Raw genomic sequence first — 24,703 nt, 5'->3', positions numbered from 1 at the left:
CATATTGGTAGCATTTGCCTACGGCTATTGAACCATATCTTTATAAATTTCTATTAAAAAAATATTTAAACGATCATGAATTGGTAGCACTGACCTTTGGCTCGTGAATCATACTTTTATAAATTTTTTTAAAAAGGAATAAAAAAAACTGGCATATTTGCAGCATCTGCCTCAGGCTTATAAAGTACATAAAGGTAAATAAATAAATGACAAATAAACTTACCTAAAATATGACAAAATACCCAAAGATACAATGAGTGCAATTAATGATATCGTATATCCAATTTCGTAGATAATGTTTAACTGCTGTGCCCACTGGAACAAAATTAAAGGGAGTTTAAATTATTAACACAGATATCTCATTACACTCTAGGTATATATATATGTATATATATCTTGATCTGAATTTCTCTACTCTGCTCTACTCTATTTGTCTCCTCCATATAATATTATCAGTATATTCTCATTTGAGATAATGACACTCCTTAACGAGCTCCGCCGTCAAAGTTATATGATCTGCTCTCAGTAGCGTAAAAAGGGGATGAAAAAAATTAATATATAAAAAATATAAAATAAAATGATATAATAAACTACTGCTTCCTTGTACTGTTTTGTCCCACTATCCTTCACTCTTATGTGTAATATGAACACACATTTTATGGTGTTAAATCATTCATGAGACTCCATAAAAGCCCGGGGAATAAACCGATGTGATACCGTCAAAGATTCTTTGTCTCTTCTAATAATAATAATTATCCTGTTTAATAAACTACCCTCTGGTGAATCGATTTTGTAGCCGCCATATTTAATTTTTATGTATTATGGATTATAATTCATGTAATGGAATGTTTTATTTATTTTCCATGGTAATTTATCCTTGTGAAAAATTGTACTGCTTCTGGTCAGAAGTTTTGTCCATAGGAAATTTTTAAATGGCAATTTAATTAAAAGAAAAAGTTTTTGTGTCAATGCATCAAAGTTGTACTGAGTAGAAAAATTTTTTGTCATTTAGTTTAAATAAATTTGGTATTTACTGTCGGAAATAAAAGTCTAGTGAGAAGTTAAATAGAAATGGAACTGGGGTTTAATATAAGAGTTAGCCGGCGGAAACGAGCTTGATGAATTTTCTAGTTGGAAAGTGGATTTCCTGTTCTCATTCACTGTCTTACTATATACTGACAACTACAACCGAAGTTCATTTTTCTTTTTGTCCGTGTCCTTGTTTTATTTTGTTTATTTACTTTTTTTTTTACTGGCATCTGTGGCTCAGATTTAACACTTTCCATTACCCGGACACTCGAACAGTAAATATAGATGTATATAAGGATTTATTTTGTAGCTGAAAGGCAAACATTGGCAATTGCAAATTGAATAGTAACTTCAAGTTTACTTTAAGACAATGTATGTTTACATGTTTAATCGGGTTAAATCTTCGTCTTGACACTCTTATTGAATTGGCGTAATGCAATTATTCTTAAGATTAAATTAACACTTTATCCAATTACATTTTAATTGTTATTTATTATTTTATTGAGGCAATTTATTTTGTAAGCTAATTAATTGATGGTTGGCTGAGTAATTTTTTGGAAAATTAAAAATGAGTAAATTTTTTGAAAAGTACATCAAATGCCCTTTCAAATGAGTACCAACAAGCCATACTTATTTTTAGGTTGATAAATTCATATGTTTATTGGTATTTATAAATATGACTTTAGTTATGAAAAATAAGTATGGCTTGTTGGTACTCGTTTGAAAGGTCTTCTGATTCTCTATCGAAGTGTGGAGGGCAAAATTTTTTTCTGAGATTATAAAAAAAATTACAACTCGTTTTTTTCTCCTTTCGATTGATGTCAAGTGAAATTTTACTTTTTCAATAAAAAAATTGGTATCATTACGTTGGAAATATAACTCCTATTGAAATTTTTTCTCATAAAATAAAACCCGAGTCACAATATTTACAATCGTTCAAGTGGAAACAAAAAATGAAAGCTTTGTAAAAAAAGTAATAACCCATTCAATAATAAAAATAAAAATAGAATACATACTAAATAATACAATTACCATCAATTGTGCATGGAGATTATAATCACAGCTATTAATCGTAATACGACAGGACAAATTACTACAATCATGTATAATTATTTCAGTTTAATGCTAATTAGTCAATAAACACGAAATTAATAATACTCATACTAAAAGTCAAATACCTCATACCGTATACATTCTCCAATATATTATTCCATAAATATATTTATAATATCATTGTACAATTCGAACAACCGCCAATTGAATGTTTAATCACCCGAATTTAATTTTCATAAAAAATTCTTTACAGAATTTTACTATCAAAAATGGATAAAAACTCGAGTACTTTTTTTATTTTACACTGGATTTTATGAGATATAAAATATCTTCAGTGCACATATGTGACAATTGTAACTAGTTTTCAAATTGTTATACTTTATATGAATTGACATATGACTAAATGTTATCTTGTCAAAAACAATTCACCCTTTATAAAACACAAAATCATATATATGTATATATATACCCTTCGCACATAAATATGACACTCATTTTATATATTTATGTATGCACGTGTGTGATATTTATATGAGTATGAAAATGTAGATAGGAAATTCTCTTTTTGGTTTTTCTTTTCATATATATATATATATATATATATATATATATATATATATATATATATATATATATATATATATATATATATATATATATATATATATATATATATATATATATATATATATATATATTTATGACTGGATTCGTATGCTCTGGTAAACATTATACTCTGTTAGATAATATGAGATAGATCACATACATTTTATATATGTTTCCTTTATGAATGTATATACATACATATGCATGTATATATATATATATATATATATATATATATATATATATATATATATATATATATATATATATATGAATGAAAATCGTATTTCTGCATTGAACCGATATTTCGACGCTTTTATGAAAATAAAATTTTTTCGTCAAAGGAAAAAAATTTGAATAATGGCGCGTAAATATTTAAATTTAAAATTTTTTTTATTTTAAATAATTAATGAATTACTTACATGCAAGTCATCAGTGTTTACACAAGTTGTATAATTACTCCATACACTATTTGTTTCTGGATGTCTAAACCAACTTCCATTTGGTTCACAAATTTTATGGGCAATTACTGTAACATAAATTTTGAAAAACAAATTATTATTATAATTAAACTCTAGACTTGATGTTTTTTGGAAAAATAAAAATTAAAGGTAAAAATAAATAATTTCTTATTTGTTTATGTAAGTAAATAAATTATTTAGTGGTACTCGGGTTAATTTAAATTAATTATCATGCGTTACTTTGACGTATTACATAAAATTTAAACTCAAAGAGAAAATTGTAACACATGAGTAAACGAATTTAGACAGCAGGTTACTTTGAAAGTATAATATTTTACAAGCTTGCGGTATCATCAAACAGCTTTCCGAATATTATATTGAAAAGTTTGTGCTGAGGTATACAAAATATAACTTCTGCTTTATATATTTTAAATAAAGACTAATTAGTTATTAATTAATTAATTAATTGCACAGAAAAAAAAGGATTTCTTGACAAGAAAATTTTTTTTTCTGTGGATTTTCATTTAAATCCTCCGTTTAATGAATTGTTGAGTGAAAAATAATTGTTTTTATTTTCTAAAGGAGATATTTTTATGATTTATGTTGGGGAGAACTGAGGCTTGAGTAATTTGAGGTATTTTAAAAAATAAAAAATTAAAATGGAAGGTAAAGAAGATTGAACGCATTGGACAAAGACGTTTCTGTTAAAGTCTAAAGGGATTTTCTTGTCTTCGGTTTGTTTCTACGGAATTCTTTAGCCATTTACTAGGATGATAGAAAAGCTTTTATTTAAAGTTTAATATGGTGGAAAATTGACAATAAAAAATTCAAGACAACGTTAATCTTAAGAGTTATTAAATTTTTTTTAATAACTTTGTGGTCTTGTTGATTAAATCGTTCGTAATGGATAATTAAAACTTGGAAGGTAATTTCCGGCTTAAATATTGAATTTGAGCCAAAAGTCAATGATACCTTTTTTGAAGAGAATTTAATTCGCTACAAAATTTGTAGACATGGTTATTGACGTATTTCTGGTGGTTTAGCCAGAATTTGAATTCAAAGTTTGAATCAATAAATTATTCGTCAAGTATTGGGAAAATATTTAGTTATTTTTTTTCTTTTGGAATTTCTTCTAAACTATCGATTGTACGTAAAAGTTTGCTGACATCTTTTTTGTAGAGAATTTAATTATCTACAAAATCGTTGCAGTCAATTTTTGTCGTATTACCAGTAGTTCAGCCAGAATTTGAATTCAAAGTTTGAATCAATAAATTATTCGTCAACTATTGGGAAAATATTTAGTTATTTTCTTTCTTTTGGAATTTCTTCTAAACTATCGATTGTACGTAAAAGTTTGCTGATATCTTTTTTGTAGAGAATTTAATTATCTACAAAATCGTTGCAGTCAATTTTTGTCGTATTTCCAGTAGTTCGGCCGGAATTTTAATTTAAAGTTTGAAAAAAAAAAAAAAATTTTTAACTGTAGGAAAATTTATACTTTTCTTTCTCTTGAAATTCCTTTTCCACTATCGGTTCTACGCAAAAGTTAGCCGTCCAAAGAGAAATACTTTCTCAGTGTATATTTTTAGTAATCACAGTAGGATATATCTTTAAAAAGTAATTTTTTAATAAATCAATAAATGATTTATATGAAAAATTAGATTTACGATCACGAGTTACAAACTCAATACATTAAGTATCCAAACACGTGCTTGGCATAATGAATAAAACAGTTTGTCGCGGTCTAATTTTGGCTCCAGCCCAGAGGGACAGGACAAAAATAAGATTAAGATCAATAAGTGCTTGTTCAACCCCTTTCTTTTACCATCTCGAAATAATTTTCTTTTTTCTCGCATCCAATATTTTATCTCAACTTGTCGTCATTAATTTTCCACTGATTTGAAATTTAATCTTAACAAAATACGAAGCAATCTTTGTAAAATTTTTTATTAATTAGTTAATAAATAATAAATTTGTTGGTGCAGGAAAAAAGTAATCTAAGACGGAACAACAAGTCATCTATACGTCACTCACTTTATACATGTCGTCAATCACGTATGTGAGTATAAAATGTCTACAGTGTTATATTGATTCACGATATTGCTGTTGAAGTTTAATATATATATAAAGCTATAAATTATTACTAGCAATGTTGATGTATTTCTTCTTTTCACAGCAAAGTGGAATGGTTTTATTTTTAAATTACTAAAATAAATTTTTCAACTCCAATATGAAAAAATCAATTTTTTTGATTTTAAAAATTTTTAAGTGTGGTAAAAATTTTATGTATATGAAAAAGGGCAAATTGGGCATGACAAAATAATTATGGATTTTTTTTTGTGAGTGTGAATATAGCAGAATTTAAAATTATAAATAAATAGAGTAAATAATTAATAAAATAAAATTTTGAAAAAATGGGCATTTAAAAAATTTTGAAATTCACAAGTGCATTTTTTTCAAATTCCATTTTTTAAATTATTTACTCTATTTATTTATAGTTTTAAATTTGTCTGACATCTGCTACATTCACACTTATTCCTAAAGTTAGCAGAAAATTTTTGAATTCTTTTTAAGCAAATGAATTATAAAAAAAAAAAAAACTGAAAATATGCACATGTAGAAAATTTAAAAAACTATACGTGTAATTTTTTCAAATATTTTTTTTTTTTTTTTTAAATTTATCATCATCTGCTTTATGTAAAATTTCGTTAAAATTCGAACAGAAGTTATACAAATTTCGTTTTAGTCTAAGAATAAGTACTCGGTTTTCGTATGACCCAGTTTTAAAAATGAAAATTAAATTATAGTTTTTTTTTTTTTATTAAAAAAAAGTTAAGTTGCATTAATGATAAAAATTTAAATAATGATAAGCTATCAATTCATTTCCTAGCGACTATTACACTATCTCTTATCAGACATTCAGTCTAAGATATATATGTATATAGAATGATAAAGAATATATAGAAGTGAAAATAGATGAGAAAAGAGAAGTGAGAGATAGAATAAGAGAAATGAAACTTGTAACAATCCAGCGAACAAGCGAAACCACACTTGCATCATCAATAACTTGAGACAAATGCAGTCAGTCTAACAATGTGTACATGCTGGAATTGATTCGATGCCTAGGTTCTATTCCACAGCAACTATTCTTTGAAGCTATGAACTAAAAAAAACCTCGAAATTCATTTAATTTTTTTTTTCCCGCTAAAAAAATAGAGGAATAATTAATTCCCAAGACTTCAGAAGCTTTTATTTGACAGTTGGGTAAATACTTTTTTATTATTCTATAAATGTCACAAAAAAATTATTCGCCGGGGGGTTTTTTAATTTACAAACCAGCCCAATAAAAATCCATCATACATTTTTTTGAACGGTCATATTTTATTGTTTTGCGATGAAAGCTTAAAGCGTGACGTAGATTCATTTTACTCGGGATCGATGTTACGTTTGTCATAAAAATTTTGTCTTTTTTTATAAATAACACGTTTGACATTTATATTAAATTCGTCGGTGTTTCATTTCCAGAATAATGCATGAATGAACTATAAATAAATATTGCTATTGCCCAGTTAAATCAAACCTGAGATTTATTTGGTAGTAAAATAAAGGGATTTAGTAAAAAAAAAATTATCATTTTAATTTTATTTGTTTTGCCATTTAAGTAAATGGACGTTTTTATTTATTTTTCTTCACATACGTGACATGCATATGATTTTTAACTCTATCTCCTATTAATCGGTCTCTTTTCCAAAATATTCGTCTATAATTTTTGAATTTTATTCGTTATAATTTTCCAATAAAAAAAATTAAAAGAACGAAAATTTAAAAAAAAACTGCGGGTCCATTTTTCCCGGGAATTTTTAAACTGAAACTTTGATATTAAATAAAATTAAGATTTTTATTTTAAAAGTAATTTTTATATTTCTTGTAATTACTAAAAGTACTTTATAATTACATTAAATTAATTAAAAGAATTTAATATTTTTCTGAAGTAATTTATTAAATTTTGTGTCAATGAAAATAAAGTCGCAGAGATTTGAAAGAATATTAAATATAAAAAAAAATTTAGGTTTAATTATCTTAATTATAAAAATGCAGAGCTTCATTACTTCAGTAGTTGTAATTGAGTTAATTTTGATCAATTAATTAGTCTAATGAATTTATTCAACGTTGATTATAATAATATTATAAATTTAAAATTTTCGGATGTTTTTTTTTAGAAACCTAATTACGAAAAAAAAAATCTAAAAATATGCACTTGTAGAAAATTTTAAAAACTACAAGTGCAATTTTTTTAAATATTTTTTTTTGTAATTTAACATTTCTAAAAAGTTCAACAAATTATTCGACATTATTAGAAATATCAATATCGAACATTAACGTCATAAAAAAGTTTCTTACCAGGGACAAATATAAAGGGTGAGCGCGATCTAGTGGCGAACACCGAACTACACAAGTTACTGATGACTAGCATAGTGACAACTGCTTTTTCTGAAAAAAATTCCGAGAAATCTAAATTTGGCTGATATCACACCGAAATTAGAGTTTTATCAAAAGAGATCAAAATTTGGCCGAAATTTCGCGGAAACTGTAAAATTTTAATGTAAGAAACCGGAAGTTGTTCGAAAACACACTGAAATTTTAAATATTTTCGGTCAACTTTCCCTCATTTTTCGGGTGAGAAAAAAATTAAAAATTTTCGGCTTGAAACTTTTTTCCGGAATAATTATATAAGTCTATTCGATATATTTTATTATGATAAATTAAACCCGGAATTACATGGGCACTAATTCTGTTGCAATTATTTGATATTCAATATATCAAGTGTCAGTGTCATGTAACAGCTGTCAGATATTTAGCTACCTCTGATCTTCTTTAATCGTATTATCCATCTATTTACAGACAAATATCTACACACGTACATATATATGTATATATATTATCGAAATTCAAAATTTCATACGGAAATTATTGATTTGAGAAATTTGAATGCCAATAAATTAATGTAATGCATTATTTCAGTAGGTCTGCTACTTTCTGTGCATGCGCAAATTTGACTATTTCCATAATCATATTGATGGAAGGTATAATATATGCATGGAATAAACTTCGATATAAAGACCACTTAGTTAATGTATATATGAATATTTGAAAATGAAATAATAATAAATGTCAACGACATATTTTATAATGCGATTTGAAAAAAAGCAAACTGTTGATCAGATGGGTTTGAATGTTTAGGAAGATATCATTCCTGGTGAGCCCTGATTGCCGGATAAGGAGCAATAAAATCAGTCGGCTTGTTCAGATATCGTTTGATGGAATCTGGTGAAAAAAGTAATTTTTGCTGTACGGTATCTCTGGGACGAATCAATTGGTTTGAATCTTTATTTCAACGGAAGTAGATCTGCTAACGGAAGGTTTGTAGGTTTGCTTCTTAGAAGCTCACGATCTCCAGGGGGGTTGGAGACTTTTTTTTAAAGTGAAGTTATTGATTGGTAAATTTTATAGTTTTTCTCGTGAAGGACACGATAAGGAACAAAAAATGCCCATGTTGCAGAGAGTTATTTCTATCCGGAGCAAATCTGAGGGCTACGTCATATAAATATAAAGACAATCATCTTTTCCAATCATAAGTCGAAAAAATAATTTTTCTCAGGACTTTTTTTAATTTTTTCTACTAAAGGACATCATAATGAACAAAAAACGTTTATGGTATGTTGGGTTATTCCGAACAGGAGCAAAGTTACAGGCTGTTTTTCATAAAAATGCATAGACAGTGTCATCTGCCCGTATCTGCCCGATGACGATTACTTAAAAAATAAATTTTTTTCTGGAAGTTTCGAATTGTTTTCTCCTAAAGGACATCATAAGGAACAAAAAACGTTTATATTGTGATGGGTTATTCCCAACAGGAGCAAAGTTACAGGCTGTTTTTCATAAAAATGCATAGACAGTGTCATCTGCCCGTATTTGCCCGATGTCGAATACTCAAAAAATAAATTTTTTTCTGGAGCTTTTGAATTGTTTTCTACTAAAGGACATCATAATGAACAAAAAACGTTTATATTGTGATGGGTTATTCCCAACAGGAGTAAAGTTACAGGCTGTTTTTCATAAAAATGCATAGACAGTGTCATCTGCCCGTATCTGCCCGATGACGATTACTTAAAAAATAAATTTTTTTCTGGAAGTTTCGAATTGTTTTCTCCTAAAGGACATCATAAGGAACAAAAAACGTTTATATTGTGATGGGTTATTCCCAACAGGAGCAAAGTTACAGGCTGTTTTTCATAAAAATGCATAGACAGTGTCATCTGCCCGTATTTGCCCGATGTCGAATACTCAAAAAATAAATTTTTTTCTGGAGCTTTTGAATTGTTTTCTACTAAAGGACATCATAATGAACAAAAAACGTTTATATTGTGATGGGTTATTCCCAACAGGAGTAAAGTTACAGGCTGTTTTTCATAAAAATGCATAGACAGTGTCATCTGCCCGTATCTGCCCGATGACGATTACTTAAAAAATAAATTTTTTTCTGGAAGTTTCGAATTGTTTTCTCCTAAAGGACATCATAAGGAACAAAAAACGTTTATATTGTGATGGGTTATTCCCAACAGGAGCAAAGTTACAGGCTGTTTTTCATAAAAATGCATAGACAGTGTCATCTGCCCGTATTTGCCCGATGTCGAATACTCAAAAAATAAATTTTTTTCTGGAGCTTTTGAATTGTTTTCTACTAAAGGACATCATAATGAACAAAAAACGTTTATATTGTGATGGGTTATTCCCAACAGGAGTAAAGTTACAGGCTGTTTTTCATAAAAATGCATAGACAGTGTCATCTGCCCGTATCTGCCCGATGACGATTACTTAAAAAATAAATTTTTTTCTGGAAGTTTCGAATTGTTTTCTCCTAAAGGACATCATAAGGAACAAAAAACGTTTATATTGTGATGGGTTATTCCCAACAGGAGCAAAGTTACAGGCTGTTTTTCATAAAAATGCATAGACAGTGTCATCTGCCCGTATTTGCCCGATGTCGAATACTCAAAAAATAAATTTTTTTCCGGAGGTTTTGAATTGTTTTCTACTAAAGGACATCATAATGAACAAAAAACGTTTATGTTGTGATGGGTTATTCCCAACAGGAGCAAAGTTACAGGCTGTTTTTCATAAAAATGCATAGACAGTGTCATCTGCCCGTATCTGCCCGATGACGATTACTAAAAAAATAAATTTTTTTCTGGAAGTTTCGAATTGTTTTCTCCTAAAGGACATCATAAGGAACAAAAAACGTTTATATTGTAATGGGTTATTCCTAACAGGGAAAAAATTACGGGCTATTAAAAATTTCAAAACTCCCGATACCAAACCAGCCGCCAAAAATCAAAGAGTAAAAAATAAAAAAAATAAAATTCAAAAATTTCTTAGCCACACAATTCAAAGTTTTCTCTCCACCATTATCCCAAAATTTAAAATAAATGTAATTTAAAAAAATAAATATTTTTTTTCCCATATACACCAACGTATAGAATTCTTTAGTAAATTGAGAGCCGGGAAACCGAGAGAAATACTATTACTGCAAATACAAAACTGTATCTCCAGTCTAGTGGAATTTCTTTATCGCCTCAGGGATTTCCAGCTCATTTTCCTTTTATATTTTTCTCCTATTTCTCTTAAAAAAAAAAAAATTAATGATAATTTTCTTTCGCTATCATCATAGTTTACGAAATTAAATATTCAAATAAAAAGATCAAATTTCGTCCCATCGACAAAAGATAAATTTTTTTCCATTTATTAATAAACTGTTGGTCTATTATTGTCAGGTATTAAAAAAACTAAAGCAAACTGATCGTTTATTACCGTAGATATTTTTCACATCCCTTTGGTAGTTACATCACTCCCTCAGACATTTCTCAGCGGACCCTCACCTCACAACTATTACTGCTCTAGTTCTTCTGACGGGTATGGGTATGGGTATGGGTCTGGCTCTGGATATGGGTTGCATTAATTGCCTGAGTGAGATTGCACATTGGATCTCTAACTAAATTCTCACCACGCCTCGGGTCGTAATAGATAACATACGTACTTGTATGTTACTATCTATCACCACTGAGTAATTTAATTTCTTTTCTATTAAACTTCATACTCTATTTCTATTTCTATCTCGATCTCGATCCCTATTTATTTTTTTATTTATATTCTATACCTAATAAACTCGTTATTGCTCATAAAATGAACCTGTTATTTGTTGCCCATTGTGTTAAATAGATTTTATTATATGTTACTACGTACAGGGTACACACAAACTGTCCAATTGGATTATTGTGTAATTTAAAGCCAGGCGGAGGAATAATAATAACAATTTGTTGACTGAACGGCCGCCTATTTTTAAAACCCTTCGTATCGATAATTTTTTTTTATTGTTGATGGCATTTATAAAAGGGGAAAATTGTGCGTTTATTGTCATCATGACCTCAGATGATCAATAAATAAATTTAATTTAATTTATTGGAAATTTTTTTTATACTGAGGAATTTTATTAACTTTAATTGGCTGTATCTTTAGAACTATCGACTCTAGGGTATTTTGTGTAAGGATGAAAATTGTAGGAAATTAAATTTCCTATGATTTTGGTCCTTATGAAAAATTATTTTGAATCAAGTTTTAAAAAGATATAGCTGTTTAACTGATTTGATATTTTTTAAAAATAATGATTTTATTTGTATTGACTTTGATTGGCTGTATCTTCTAAATTATTAATTCTAGGATAATTTATAAAGAGACCAAAATTGTTGGAAATTAAATTTACTATGACTTTGGTCCTTATAAAAAATTATTTTGAATCAAGTTTTAAAAAGTTATAGCTGTTTAACTGATTTGATATTTTTTAAAAATAATGATTTTATTTGTATTGACTTTGATTGGCTGTATCTTCTAAATTATTAATTCTAGGATAATTTATATGGAGACCAATATTATAGGAAATTAAATTTCCTATGATTTTGGTCCTCTTCAAAAATTACCTCAGACCAATAGTTTAGGAATTAAAGTGGTTTGAACAGTAAGTCAATCAAAAAAACAAATCTATCAGTTTTTACTAAAAAAAAAAAATAAATATTTAATAATAATAATTAAAATTAATCAATGAAATAGCTTTCATAATTATCTTAGGTTTCCTCACTTGCAAAAAAAAAAATATAATTTGAAAAATTAAGGTCCATTGTTCTCAATATACTTGACTGATCATTTCTTCCCTCTTTTTCGAACACTCCCGTAAGTGCTAGTTATATATATGTATATATGTACATATATAGAGTGTATTTTATGCATTTCAAAGGTAAATAGGTTACTCATTCTTCTAAGAGAAGCAACCTACCTCGTCTGCGATGCACTTTATCTCTATGCATTCCCTAGAAACCCGTAGACCTACGGAGTGCCAAACAGGAAAAGTGATGGGACAATAAAAAGCTGTCTAACTAATGTAAAAAAAAAAATATGCACACTCGCTATAACCTACTAGTAATTTTTTTTAATTGATACTACATGTGACTTTACTCGTGCACGTATCAAAGACCGTAAATATAAATTTTTATTATAGAAAAAAAAAAAATTCAACGTGCAAGTCCGCGTTAAAAGCATCGTGAATTTAAAACCCCATTTTATTTAACTCTCGAAAAACTTTTCACCATATTTACAACTATTTTTATTTCATTTATTCATTTATCACAATTATATATATATATATATATATATATATATATATATATATATATATATATATATATATATATATATATATATATATATATATATATACTTTTTTTTTAATTTGTTTACCGAAAAAATTTTTAACGAGCCAAGTTTTTTACTCGAGAAAAAACTCCGCCTTTTTTTTATTTATAATAAAAATGCCACTTATATTTATTTTATCAGCCGGTTATTTATTTTTTTTTTTTTTTTGAAGTCAAATAATTATGAGTTTTTTTATATATTTGGTAAAAATAAAAAAACTGAATAGAAACGGCGTCAATTTAATGGAAATATTTTTATCATTAAATTGATATTTATAAAAAAAAAAATAATAACATTATATAGACTTCAATAACTCCGTTCATGAGCATGGAATTAATTAGATAAACATGCAAATTTAATTTATCTCTCATTAGCAAAATAATAATTTTTTTTATCATTATCATCATTAATTATATTCATAAATAATTTTATTTTTTTATAAAAAGCGACTAATTTTGGTCTGCACCAAAAAGTAACCAGTGCAGCTTTTTAGTACTTCGAGTTCTTTTTTACTTAAAAAATTTTCATGTCTAAAGTCTTCCCAGAATGTTAGTCGTCTTCGGGAATTGTCGGTAGTTTTCGGTTTGTAACGGCGTCAAGTTAGACTCGATTTCAAAGAGTGGGAGTAAAAACCGACAGTGACTTTCTCTGGGAAATCTCTGGAAAATTTCATATGTAAAGTTTTCCTAGAAAGTAATTCACCGTCAGATTTTACACCAATTCGCAGAAAACAAGTCTGATTTCACGCCGTTACATTTTAAGATCACCGACAATTGCCGAAGATTCCCGAAGACGATTTACTTTCTGTAAAGACTTTATAGCTTTGTTATAACCTCAAATAGCCGGCTTTTGGAACATTCACCCCATTTTTGATCAAAGTAAAATTTTCCAAGAGTAAAAGAAAATGGAAAAATTATATTTCTTCATCATTTTAAAAGGAAACGAAGTATCGAAATCGTAACAGTTGTAATAAATTTAAGCTTTGGCTCAATTTTTATCGTTACTTTCTTCAATAAAATTCAACAGATCAGATTTGTTTATTTTTTCTCCAACTTAATTTTCGGATATATTGTTATTAATTATAAAACAATGGAGAGGAGGATGATGAATTGGTAGGCTAATAAAATAAACGACGAGAGATCGATTGTTGTGCACTTCTCTATGGGTTTCTACTCTCCTTTGCTCTGTTCTCTGATATGATGACTATGACTATGTCTATTATATGTGCACTAGACTGCTATACAGTACATACGAGACATACGAGACGAACCATGATATCATGTTTGGAAATTGAACAAAGGTACAACGCGTACATGACCCTTGAGTAAATCTCATCATCCTTCTATTGGTCGAGTCCAGTCTCGACTCGACTCGAGACGGATTCTTGCCTCTACATTATAGAGTATCATAAATTATTGCTCCATCCTCACTATGTTATACACATTATATACATTATATATATTGTGTTCTGATTTATTTTCGTCTATTCTATTATTTATTAAAAACAACTCGAGTTACTTCAATTTGACACAGGCTATTGTTAGATTATAACTATAAGAAAGTATAAAAATATGAACATTATTTACTCGGCCCGCAGAATTAAATTTGAATAGACGAGAAATGTCAAGCCCGGGGGTTTAGTTGACCTGCAGCTCAACTGCACGTCAATGGACGCGATGAAGAATTCTTTTTTCAATTTTATGAGCACAAAAGCTCCTTCGTTAGTAAAATACATCATTATGTATTATGTTCGTACATGCATTCATTTTTTCAGTTATTAAGAAAAAATTACATGTAATCATGGATGTAAAAATTTTTTTTATGTTTTTGAAAACTGGTTTTTATGAAAAAGTATTTTCACATCGATCATGTTTGAATAATTAAAGTTGTATTTGAATATTTTAAACGATAAGAAAAAAATTTCTCCTGACAAGTAAAATTTGGTTATGATGAGAAAATGATTTGATTGCCCATTGTCAATCATATTTCTGGTTGTTTTCACTAAATATTGTATAATCGACCAACAAAACAAATTAATAGAAACTATAAAATATTTAGTAAAGATAATTATGCGTTTAGTAGCAAGCATCAAATCAAATTGATTACCTGTAGAGTTTAAAAAGTAGACATAATGGAATATATGAGTGATCCTTAGAGAATGACTTATTAATAATAATAAAATATTATTTTAAAATGACAGGATATTTATTTGACAGTTAAATAAATGCATATTTAGAAAAATAAATTCGTTCCTTGACATGGACTTTTTTTCGTACGATGACAAAAATTGCTCAGGTAAAACATTAATATTAAACATTAATGTCATAGTGTAATACAGGCTACCCCTCTATTACTATCGAAAATTTTCAGCGGATAACCCGTCAGATGAATGCTTCAAGCTGGCGAATATAAAAGTTCTAAATAAGTTTCTTACCAGGGACACCACAAATGGTAGGCGCGATCTAGTGGCGAGCACCGAACTACTCCCGCTGCTGCTGCCTAACACCACAACTTTTAAATCAATAATCATTAGGTTCAAATATATATTTATCAACCTCGAATAAATATATATATTTATTCTAAATAAATATATTTTTTTGTGTCTAAGTAATATTTATTAGAGTTAATATAATAATATTTAGCTTCAAATATTTGGATTTGTTGGCACTACGAAATAGTTTAGTTGTCCATTGAATAAATATTTTATTAACTTTACCAAATGATTTTATTATCTTAGAGAGAGAAATATTAATGTCAACCAAATAGAGTCTATTAAATAATTTGTTAAAAATTATAGAATAGATTATAGTGTTTTAATAACATTGTCCAAATAGAAATTTTTTCTCAGTAAACTCCGTATACTCAACTCGATTCAAATCGAATTATTATTAAACAAGATTTCTCATAAAACAATGGAACTCGAAGGTAAGTTATGATAAAATATTCAAAATACTTGTAAAAGTTCATAGTCAACATACTTTTCAACCCCTTACAGTCAGAAAATTCGCTCACAAACTTATAATGTACTTTTGTTGAAATAGTTTCAGTCGAATGAAACCATGTATATATATATGTAATATTATATTAATATATTTATTCAAAGGTAACATTGATTCACTAGAAAAAATTGGGAGTGAATTTGGAGGGGATTAAATAAAAAATCATCCGCTTCGAATTCACTCAATTTTTGACAAAAATTTTCTTAGGGGTAGTAAAATTTTTTTTTCTGTCTAATTAAATAAAAATTAATTTTATTTAAAAAAAAAAAAAAAAAAAATAAATAAAAAAAATAACTTGTGATATTTCATTTAATTTGTTCTCTTTAAAAAATACTCATTTATACACATATATATTTAGTTATTTATTTCCTTTCAACAGGATAAAGAGGAACGTGACGACCGACATTCGCTCGAGTTTATGGGTCACAGATGAAAAAATTCAAAGAATTACCAACGGAAGCTGCGAGTTTGAGTATAAGAGTGAGGTTGTAAATAAGGGTGGAAATAATAATAATAATAATAAATAACTTTGTTAGATGCTATGATGAGCGAAAAAAAATTTTATAAATTTATCAAGAGATAAGACTCTTAATAAAAACACATAATAGCAATAATTAGTTTTTGTAAAAGCTCTAATTATTTTTTTCCAGCCTGCAGATGCGCAATATTTTGAAATAAAAATAAATTTGAAATATTATTTGTTCGCAACAAGTGTACGTTATTAATTAGAAGAAGATTGTAAATGGTCATATATAATGACAAAGTTTATGAAGTAGTTGATGTTTCTGGGCACAAGATTATCTTCTTATAAGGATACAATGGAAAATGCAGTGCATATTATATAAATCTCAAGAAAATCTAGGAATGTAACCAACCCGACCAGCTCATTACTCTTTTCATACAGAAGGAGGCTTTATACGACCAAAGTTTTTAGGTCTTTAATTAAAACCTCTCTGTCTTTCTTAATTCATACAATAACTTTGCAGTATGTCTCTACTTTATCTGGTTAACGTAAAAATGCAGTATACGTGAAAAACTCTTTTTATGAAATTTCATAAGATTTTATCATTTTAAGAAACAGTATAAAATTCTGAAATATTTTATGATTTTATAAAATTCAGATAATGATTTTCCAAAATTTCATTAACTTCAAAAAAATTTTGAAATGGTATTCAATTTTTCTACACGAAATATATGAAATTTTACGCGATTTTATGAAATTTGAATCCAGTATTAATGAGAATGATTTTTTTTTAATTTTTGTAGTTTTGATATCCACCAAAAATCTTTATTTTTGGACTTATGGACCACTTGCCAAAACTGGGTATATGTTAAATGCCAAAAATTATTTATATTTTTATAATGACCAAAATTACAGTTAATTGAGACACTAAATTTTTTAGTCACAAATCAAAGTTCATATTTTTATAATACATCGCAGGCTCTATAAAAACTTTGTTAGATAAAGTCGTAAAACAAATGGTTTCAAAGTTACGGGCTGTAGTTTAATTTATGTTAAAGTTTTATAAAAAAAATAAATTGCTCGATTTAATTTATCACACTTCGGACTTATTTGAACTTTAAAAGCTTTCCTTGTCTCAAGGCATTTTTTGCTTTCAATAATTGATTTTGCTTGTGGAAAAAATTTTTTATAATGAGTATAGATAAATTTGAAATTTTTGAAAAAGCGGTTATTTGAATTAATATTATGTTCGAAGTATTCGAAAATTCGAATTATTCGATTCGATTCGATACAAGCACCATTTACACACCCCTACTAAATTGTAAAACAAATCTGCTACATCTAAATATTTTTTGAGTAATCAAAAATCTATGTTATAATTTTGTATCAGAATTTATAATAACAACCACGTAATGTGACGAAGCATAATAGAAAGGGAAGGGATCTGTCATTGCCATTGCGATGACATTCTTGATAATGATTATGTGATATGTCGTAGACAAATAGTGTTTATACACGTGGTGTTACGGAACAGACTGTCGAGTAAATTCGGTTGCGTGATATAGTCATTCAGTTTAGGAGTGTCCTTGTTAAACTCATCAAGGTAAACTGCACAGAGTACAGAGGTGCTGCAAGATCACCTCTTTTTCTGTATCTATTTATGATCTGTCGTTATTCAGTAATTAAAGGTGGGATAGTCAATTATCTATATAATAACCGGTAGTATATGTTGACTACCAACAGTCGATTTGAATCAGATCTCTAGAAGGCTAATGAGTCTAGTTGAGTTGAATATGATGGAGCGAATATTCAAAGTTATGTTTTATGGGACATTGTTAAGTATAGTTTTAAAAAATGTACAAAGTCAGGATTTGCCTGTAAATTCGATGGTTAGTAGACCAATTGTACAAGTGCATGAGGGCAAAGTGCGAGGTATTGAAGAGAAGAATGTCAATGGCAATAATTATTTCGCGTTCCGAGGTATTCCGTACGCGAAATCACCAATTGGGGAGCTGAGATTCAAGGTTTTGTATTTTAAATTTTGATAAATTTGGTATTAGAATTCATAATTTGTGAAATGATTCAATAGGATCCAGAACCAGTGGAAGAATGGCCTGGTGAGAGAGAAGCGAAGGATTTTGGTAACATTTGTCCGAGCTATGGGTTCACTAAAATGGTAATGGGAAATGAAGATTGTCTTTATTTGAATGTCTATACAACGGAACTGAATCCTGATGAAAAACGAGCTGTTATGGTCTGGATTCACGGGGGCGCTTTTGTGTTCGGATCTGGAAACGATGATACGTATGGTCCAGATTATCTTGTAGAGAAAGATGTCGTGGTAGTTACGATAAACTACCGACTTGGAGTATTCGGTTCGTCTGAAATTTAGTAACGAATATCTTAGCCATGGGTTGAAATTTTTTTTGATGAACAAGTGAATTATAGGGTTTCTTAATTTGGACGACGAAGAGGCGCCAGGTAATCAGGGATTGAAAGATCAGGTCATGGCTCTGAAATGGGTACAGCAGAATATTGATAAATTTGGTGGTGACCCGAATCGTGTTACTATTTTTGGTGAAAGCGCTGGATCTGCTTCTGTTCATTATTTGACTCTTTCTCCTCTTGCTCAAGGTTTTAAGAAATTAACACATTCTTTAGTTACTTTTATAATTAACGTTGTTAATTCTTATAGGGTTGTTCCATAGAGCGATTTTACAAAGCGGTGTTGCTACTAACCCGTGGGCAAGTGTGTCGACACCTATGAAAGAAGAAGCCGAAAAAATAGCCGGGAAATTGGGGAATAAAATTTCAGATACGAAACAGCTTATGGAATATTTTAAGACCGTTGATACAAAGAGCTTACTTGAGGCGGAAGAGTCTTTTATATCTTGGAAGGTAAGTGTCACTTGGCAGAAGAAAACATTGTTCGGTTGTTTATGAAAAATAATTTATTCTTTATAGAATTTTTATGAAGTCAAATTTCCGTTTGTGCCATCAGTAGATTCAAAATCTCAAGATCCATTTCTCAGTATTCCGGTACAAGAAGCTGCTAAATCTGGTATCAAAGTACCTCACATTATTGGCCACACAAGCCACGAAGGAATTATATTTATCGCAGGTATATATACTTTTTTCTATTGATTCAAAATTCATCAGTTCAAAATAGCCGATGTCAAATAATATTTTTTGACATCAATTTACTCAGGTTTACAGGACGATAATTACGCGGAAATAGAAGCCGATGACAAGTTAGTACTTCACCCAAATCAAATAAAATTTTTGCAACATTTGAATATTTCCGTTGGGGATGTCAAGAAATTTTTCATGGGGGACAAAGAAGTGAGACGTGACAACGATAAACAGTTCGTGGATTTAGTTAGCGCGGGACTTTTTTTGATAAATATCCACGACACAGTGGAAATTCAATCTTCAATTCCGGATGTACCGACATACTTTTATAAATTTGATCATAGCTCAGGAAATATTTCAGCGGTGAAAAAAATGTTCAAGACCGATTTAGAAGGTATAGTCGATAGTAAGAGTCTTCAAGCAGAATGGCATTAATCAAAATTTATGGAATTTTGTGTTGATAGGAACTTCTCATGCCGACGATTTATCATATTTATTCCTGGCAAAAAGTGCAGAAAAACTCGGAATCAAACCACCAGTTTCGGGATCTACTGATTACATTGTAAAAGAAAGATTCCTTGAATTATGGACTAATTTCGCTAAAACTGGGTACGTATACTTCGCAATCCACAAGTATATGGCTAAAATTATTCATGTGACATTTTTTCAGAAATCCAAATTCGGGAGTTTCGGAACTGGTTCCTATTGAATGGCAACCGGTGGATAGTTCTACAGAATACAACTGTCTAAAAATTTCAAAAGATCTCAGTTTGATCAAAGAATCAAACATTTTACAGAAAATATCAAAAAGTACTCATAAAGAAAATTTATACTCTCTGTTGGTATTTTATGTCGATTTCTTCATGCATTTACTGGAAGATTTTAAATCAAAATTAACAAATTGATGCTAATGAAATATCTGTTCTCTAAAATATGAATGTAATGATTTGAAAGCGAATAAAAAAATATCTTAAGTATACATCGGTATATATTCGGGCAAATTTGAATACATGCCGCATATATGAGACATATATTCAATTTTTCCCATATATATATTTTTTTCGTATGGCTTCTGCTTAATAAAATAAATTATCCAAATAACCTTCGGTAGAAATTTTTTTAGGACAAGTTCAAACTTTTCCCGCCAAAAAATTCATTTTTTTGTATAGATCATTATCGGCAATTAATTATTAGTTGTTTACTTTACTACCAGATCGTAATTCATAGTATAGAAAAAAAAATGCCAACTTGCTCAGTCGTAAAGCGAGACATAAATAAATCGCTCTATTATGATAATTCGATGTAATTAATAATGCATTATTTATTACTTTATCGTAGAGGTAATTTTATGTATCATTATTACGAATGATTGTGTTTATAATGTGTTATATAAGTATTTCCTGATTACTTTGGACTTGGGACAGCTGCATGGAAAATTAAATCTACTGATTATTTTAATGTGTGAAAAAAATGTGGAAAGGGGTAGGGAGAACTTAATAAGTGCAATTTTTATAATAAATGTATGTGTTGATCGCAAATATGAAATAATTGTCAGCAGGAAGCTGTGAGATCGCAGATTGCTAGTAATCTTAGAAAAAATTGTTGCGCGATGAAGTCTCATTTAAAAATTTTGAATTGCTTATTATTAGTAAGTGTCATTACAAAATCAGTGCTGTCAAGTAAGTCTGTAGATTCCGAAACAAAGAGACCTATTGTACAAGTTCAAGGTGGAAAATTGCAAGGTATTGAAGAAAAAACTGTAAATGGAAAGAATTTCTACGCATTTCGAGGTATTCCGTTCGCTAAACCACCAATTGAAGATTTGAGATTCAAGGTTTTGTATATTTTGGTCTCTTTGCAGATTTATTTGAACTCCAGGGTCATGAAATTTGATTTGTTTTGAATAAAGTGAAAATTTTAAGTTCTTTCTATTCAATTTTACTTTTTATTTACGGGTTAAAAAATTTCAAGCCATGTAATAAGTTTTTCTAGACTGAAAAGTGGCCGAGTCACATTTCGGCCCATTTATTAAGAATAACAAAATTTCAACCAATTTTCGACCTTTCCCAATAAAATTCAACGGCTTCAATGAGATTTCAGGAAAATTTAGGTCTCTTTGAATAAAATCCTATGATTTCGGCTAAATATTTTTACCTGGGATTTGTATTCAATTAAGATGTGAAATTTAATAGAAATTTGCTCCTACTACTCTTTTAGACTGTTTTCCCGGTTTTCAATAATTTTCAGTCTGGTTTCGGTCGCCTGTACCAAAATCAGACTTTTACTGCCTATCATTTTTATGTTTTTGATCTAAAAACGATCGGAAACGGCTGAAAATTTTTATCAAAATTTGAAGATAGACCAATTAGTTCAAATATATTCTAATTAGACTGAAATCAGATCAATTTTTTTGACCCGGGTTGATAACTAATGAGAAATTTGGTACAAGGACCCAGAACCAGTGGAAGCATGGTCTGATGTCAAGGATGCCAAAGAATATGGTGACAAATGTGTGCAGAGAGATATTTTAACGCAACAAGTGATCGGAAATGAAGACTGTCTTTATTTGAACGTCTATACAACGGAGTTGAAACCTGATGTACCACGAGCTGTTATAGTGTCGATTTATGGCGGCGCCTTTATTATTGGCTCTGGAAATGATGACGTATATGGTCCGGATTATCTTATTGAGAAAGACGTTATTTTGGTCACGATGAACTACCGTCTGGGAATATTAGGTTGATACGAGTTTCCAAAATTCCGTTATTTTATTTGAATAAAAAAATAAATAATTGAATGAATCGTAGGTTTTCTTAATTTGGACGATGAAGAGGCTTCAGGTAACCAGGGGTTAAAAGATCAGCTGATGGCTCTGAAATGGGTACAGCAGAATATTGATAAATTTGGTGGGGATCCAAATAATGTTACGATTGCTGGTGAAAGTGCTGGAAGTGCTTCCGTTCATTATTTGACTTTATCTCCTCTAGCTCAAGGTTTGCATAAACAAAATGAAATTTATCATTTATCCTCTATTTGTTTCATGAAATTATGATTGGAATTTTTCAGGATTATTTCATAAAGCTATTTTGCAAAGCGGAGTTGCAACGAATCCATGGGCAAGTGTATCAGCAGAGTCTATGATCAGAGAAAGTGAAAAAATAGCAGAAAAATTGGGAAATAAAGTTTTTGATACGAAAAAAATTATTGAATATTTCAAAAGCGTCGATGTTGATAAATTAGTCAGAGCGGCGCAGCCGCCTAATGTGATGTCGGTAATGAAATTCGGACTTTAATTTTAAAAAATATTTATTTCAAATACTTTTTCTGCAGAATTTCTATGAGTTCAAACTTCCTTTCGCTCCGTCAATGGACTCAAAATCAAAAAATCCTTTTTTGGGTATTCCAGTACAAGAAGCTGCTAAATCTGGTATCAAAGTTCCACATATCATCGGTTACACAAGTCACGAGGCCATTATATTTTTGGCAGGTACTGACAAGTAATCAAATTTTGAAGTTATCTTTTTATTAATTCTACCCATGCTCGAATAAATTTTATTTAGATATAAGAGACGACCAGTACTCCGAAATAGATGCTAATCAAGACACATTGTTTCTATTCCCAAGTGAAAAAAAATTTCTGCAAGACCAAAATGTATCTGTGAAAGACATCAATAAATTTTTCATGGGTTCAAAAAAAATCGCAAGTGAAAATGCTCAAACAATTGTAGATTTGCTAAGCGCAAGACTTTTTGTAATAAATATCCACGATACACTTGAAACTCAATTGTCGGTATCTGACATACCAGCATATCTATATAAATTTGATTATTACTCAAAAGAGACCTCGATGATGCAGAAATTGTTCGCCACGAATTTGGAAGGTACAAATAAATACTAATGTTTTATATACAAGCGTGTAAAAAAATTTATAATGATTCTATTTGTATTTATCGTCAGGTACTTCGCATGGTGAAGATCTACATTATATATTTTTTCCAAAATTGATGAAACTAATCGGAATAGAGCCACCAGCACCTGGTACAACTGAACGTGATATCCAGGAAAGATTCGTTGAACTATGGACTAATTTTGCAAAAACTGGGTAATGACTTTTTGTCAATTTGCTCAAAATTACAGTCGAATTCCATAACCTCGGACAGTTTCCGATTTATCTAATGCTCCTTCTTCTTTAAAGAGTAAACTACGCATGCGCTCATATCTATATACAAATGTATACCATTGGGTAAAAGACCGCAGCTTGTAGTGGGGATCAGAATTGAGGGGAAGTTCTGAGTAAATGGATTCGACCTGTTCACGAGTATCATAACCTAAAATTTTTTTTTTGAATTCTGTTTCAGAAATCCAAATTCAAAAGTATCTGAGCTAATTCCTGTTGTATGGGAACCCGTGGACAATTCAACTGAATACAACTGTCTAAAAATATCAAAAGACCTCAGTCTTATTAATGAATCGAACATTTTACATAAAATAAGAAGTACTCAGAATGAAAACTGATATTATATTTAGGGTTAATTTGTAGTATGTGTTTATTATGTTTTCTTCAATAAATGCTGTATTAAAAGATTTATCTATAATATACATGATATTTTTATTATCATCATAATTTTTTTTAAATTTTTATCCCGGAATTAATAGTTCGTATAAAAGATGGCCGTAGTTAATAAAATTTATAATAAATTATTAAAACATAAATGTCAGTTATCAATTTATAAATCTTATTAAAATTCATCAGAATAATTGACTCAGAATCTTGCGTAATTATTTGTTATTATGTATAATATTCTAGATGTGTTTCGTGGATAAAAAATTCATAAAAAAGTATATAATTGTCGAGGAAAAAAAAATTACTACGAAACACGTCCGTTATTATATATATTAAATATTAACAAGGCGTTTCGATATTAAAAAAAGTGGGTAATTTATTATATACTATCAAATTGTATGAAATTTGATCGAGTTTTGGGTTTTGGTTGTACTATTCCTTATCTCGATTTGTTTTCAATAATTTTTAGTCTGATTTTGGTCAACTTTAGATCAAAGTCGCACTTTTTTCTCATAATCAGACAAAATTTTTTTACCCGGAAGTCATTAAAAAGAACAATTTCTTCGATGTTACTAAAGTAATTCAAATTAAAGAT

At 29.0% G+C, this 24,703-nt stretch overlaps 2 protein-coding genes across 5 annotated transcripts in view; one reads left to right on the top strand and one right to left on the bottom strand.

Annotated features, from left to right (window-relative positions):
• The window catches only part of LOC103575603 (calcitonin gene-related peptide type 1 receptor), a 108,134-nt gene that overhangs the window by 10,636 nt on the left and 72,795 nt on the right, over positions 1-24,703 (bottom strand). For all 4 annotated transcript variants that reach the window (XM_014443718.2, XM_053742030.1, XM_053742032.1 and 1 more), the window contains 2 exons: positions 3,111-3,217; positions 224-315 (listed from right to left, as the gene is read on the bottom strand). In XM_014443718.2, coding sequence (XP_014299204.1) covers positions 224-315; positions 3,111-3,217 — 199 coding nt within the window. The remainder of the gene's footprint in view (positions 1-223; positions 316-3,110; positions 3,218-24,703) is intronic.
• On the top strand, positions 18,257-24,139 carry LOC103575597 (uncharacterized). Its single transcript, XM_008555443.2, has 16 exons — positions 18,257-18,436; positions 18,502-18,787; positions 18,861-19,046; positions 19,108-19,310; positions 19,377-19,533; positions 19,621-19,938; positions 20,009-20,153; positions 20,215-20,386; positions 21,103-21,378; positions 21,994-22,282; positions 22,352-22,537; positions 22,611-22,816; positions 22,875-23,031; positions 23,105-23,425; positions 23,502-23,646; positions 23,903-24,139. Exons 1-16 carry the CDS (start codon positions 18,299-18,301, stop codon positions 24,057-24,059), a joined length of 3,342 nt encoding a protein of 1,113 aa, XP_008553665.2. The 5' UTR covers positions 18,257-18,298; the 3' UTR covers positions 24,060-24,139.

This window comes from Microplitis demolitor, chromosome 9 (assembly GCF_026212275.2).
Source record: "Microplitis demolitor isolate Queensland-Clemson2020A chromosome 9, iyMicDemo2.1a, whole genome shotgun sequence".
In the NCBI taxonomy this organism is placed as follows: Eukaryota; Metazoa; Arthropoda; class Insecta; order Hymenoptera; family Braconidae; genus Microplitis; species Microplitis demolitor.
Note: the sequence above shows the minus strand (reverse complement) of the source record. Positions and strands in the feature narration are given on the sequence as shown.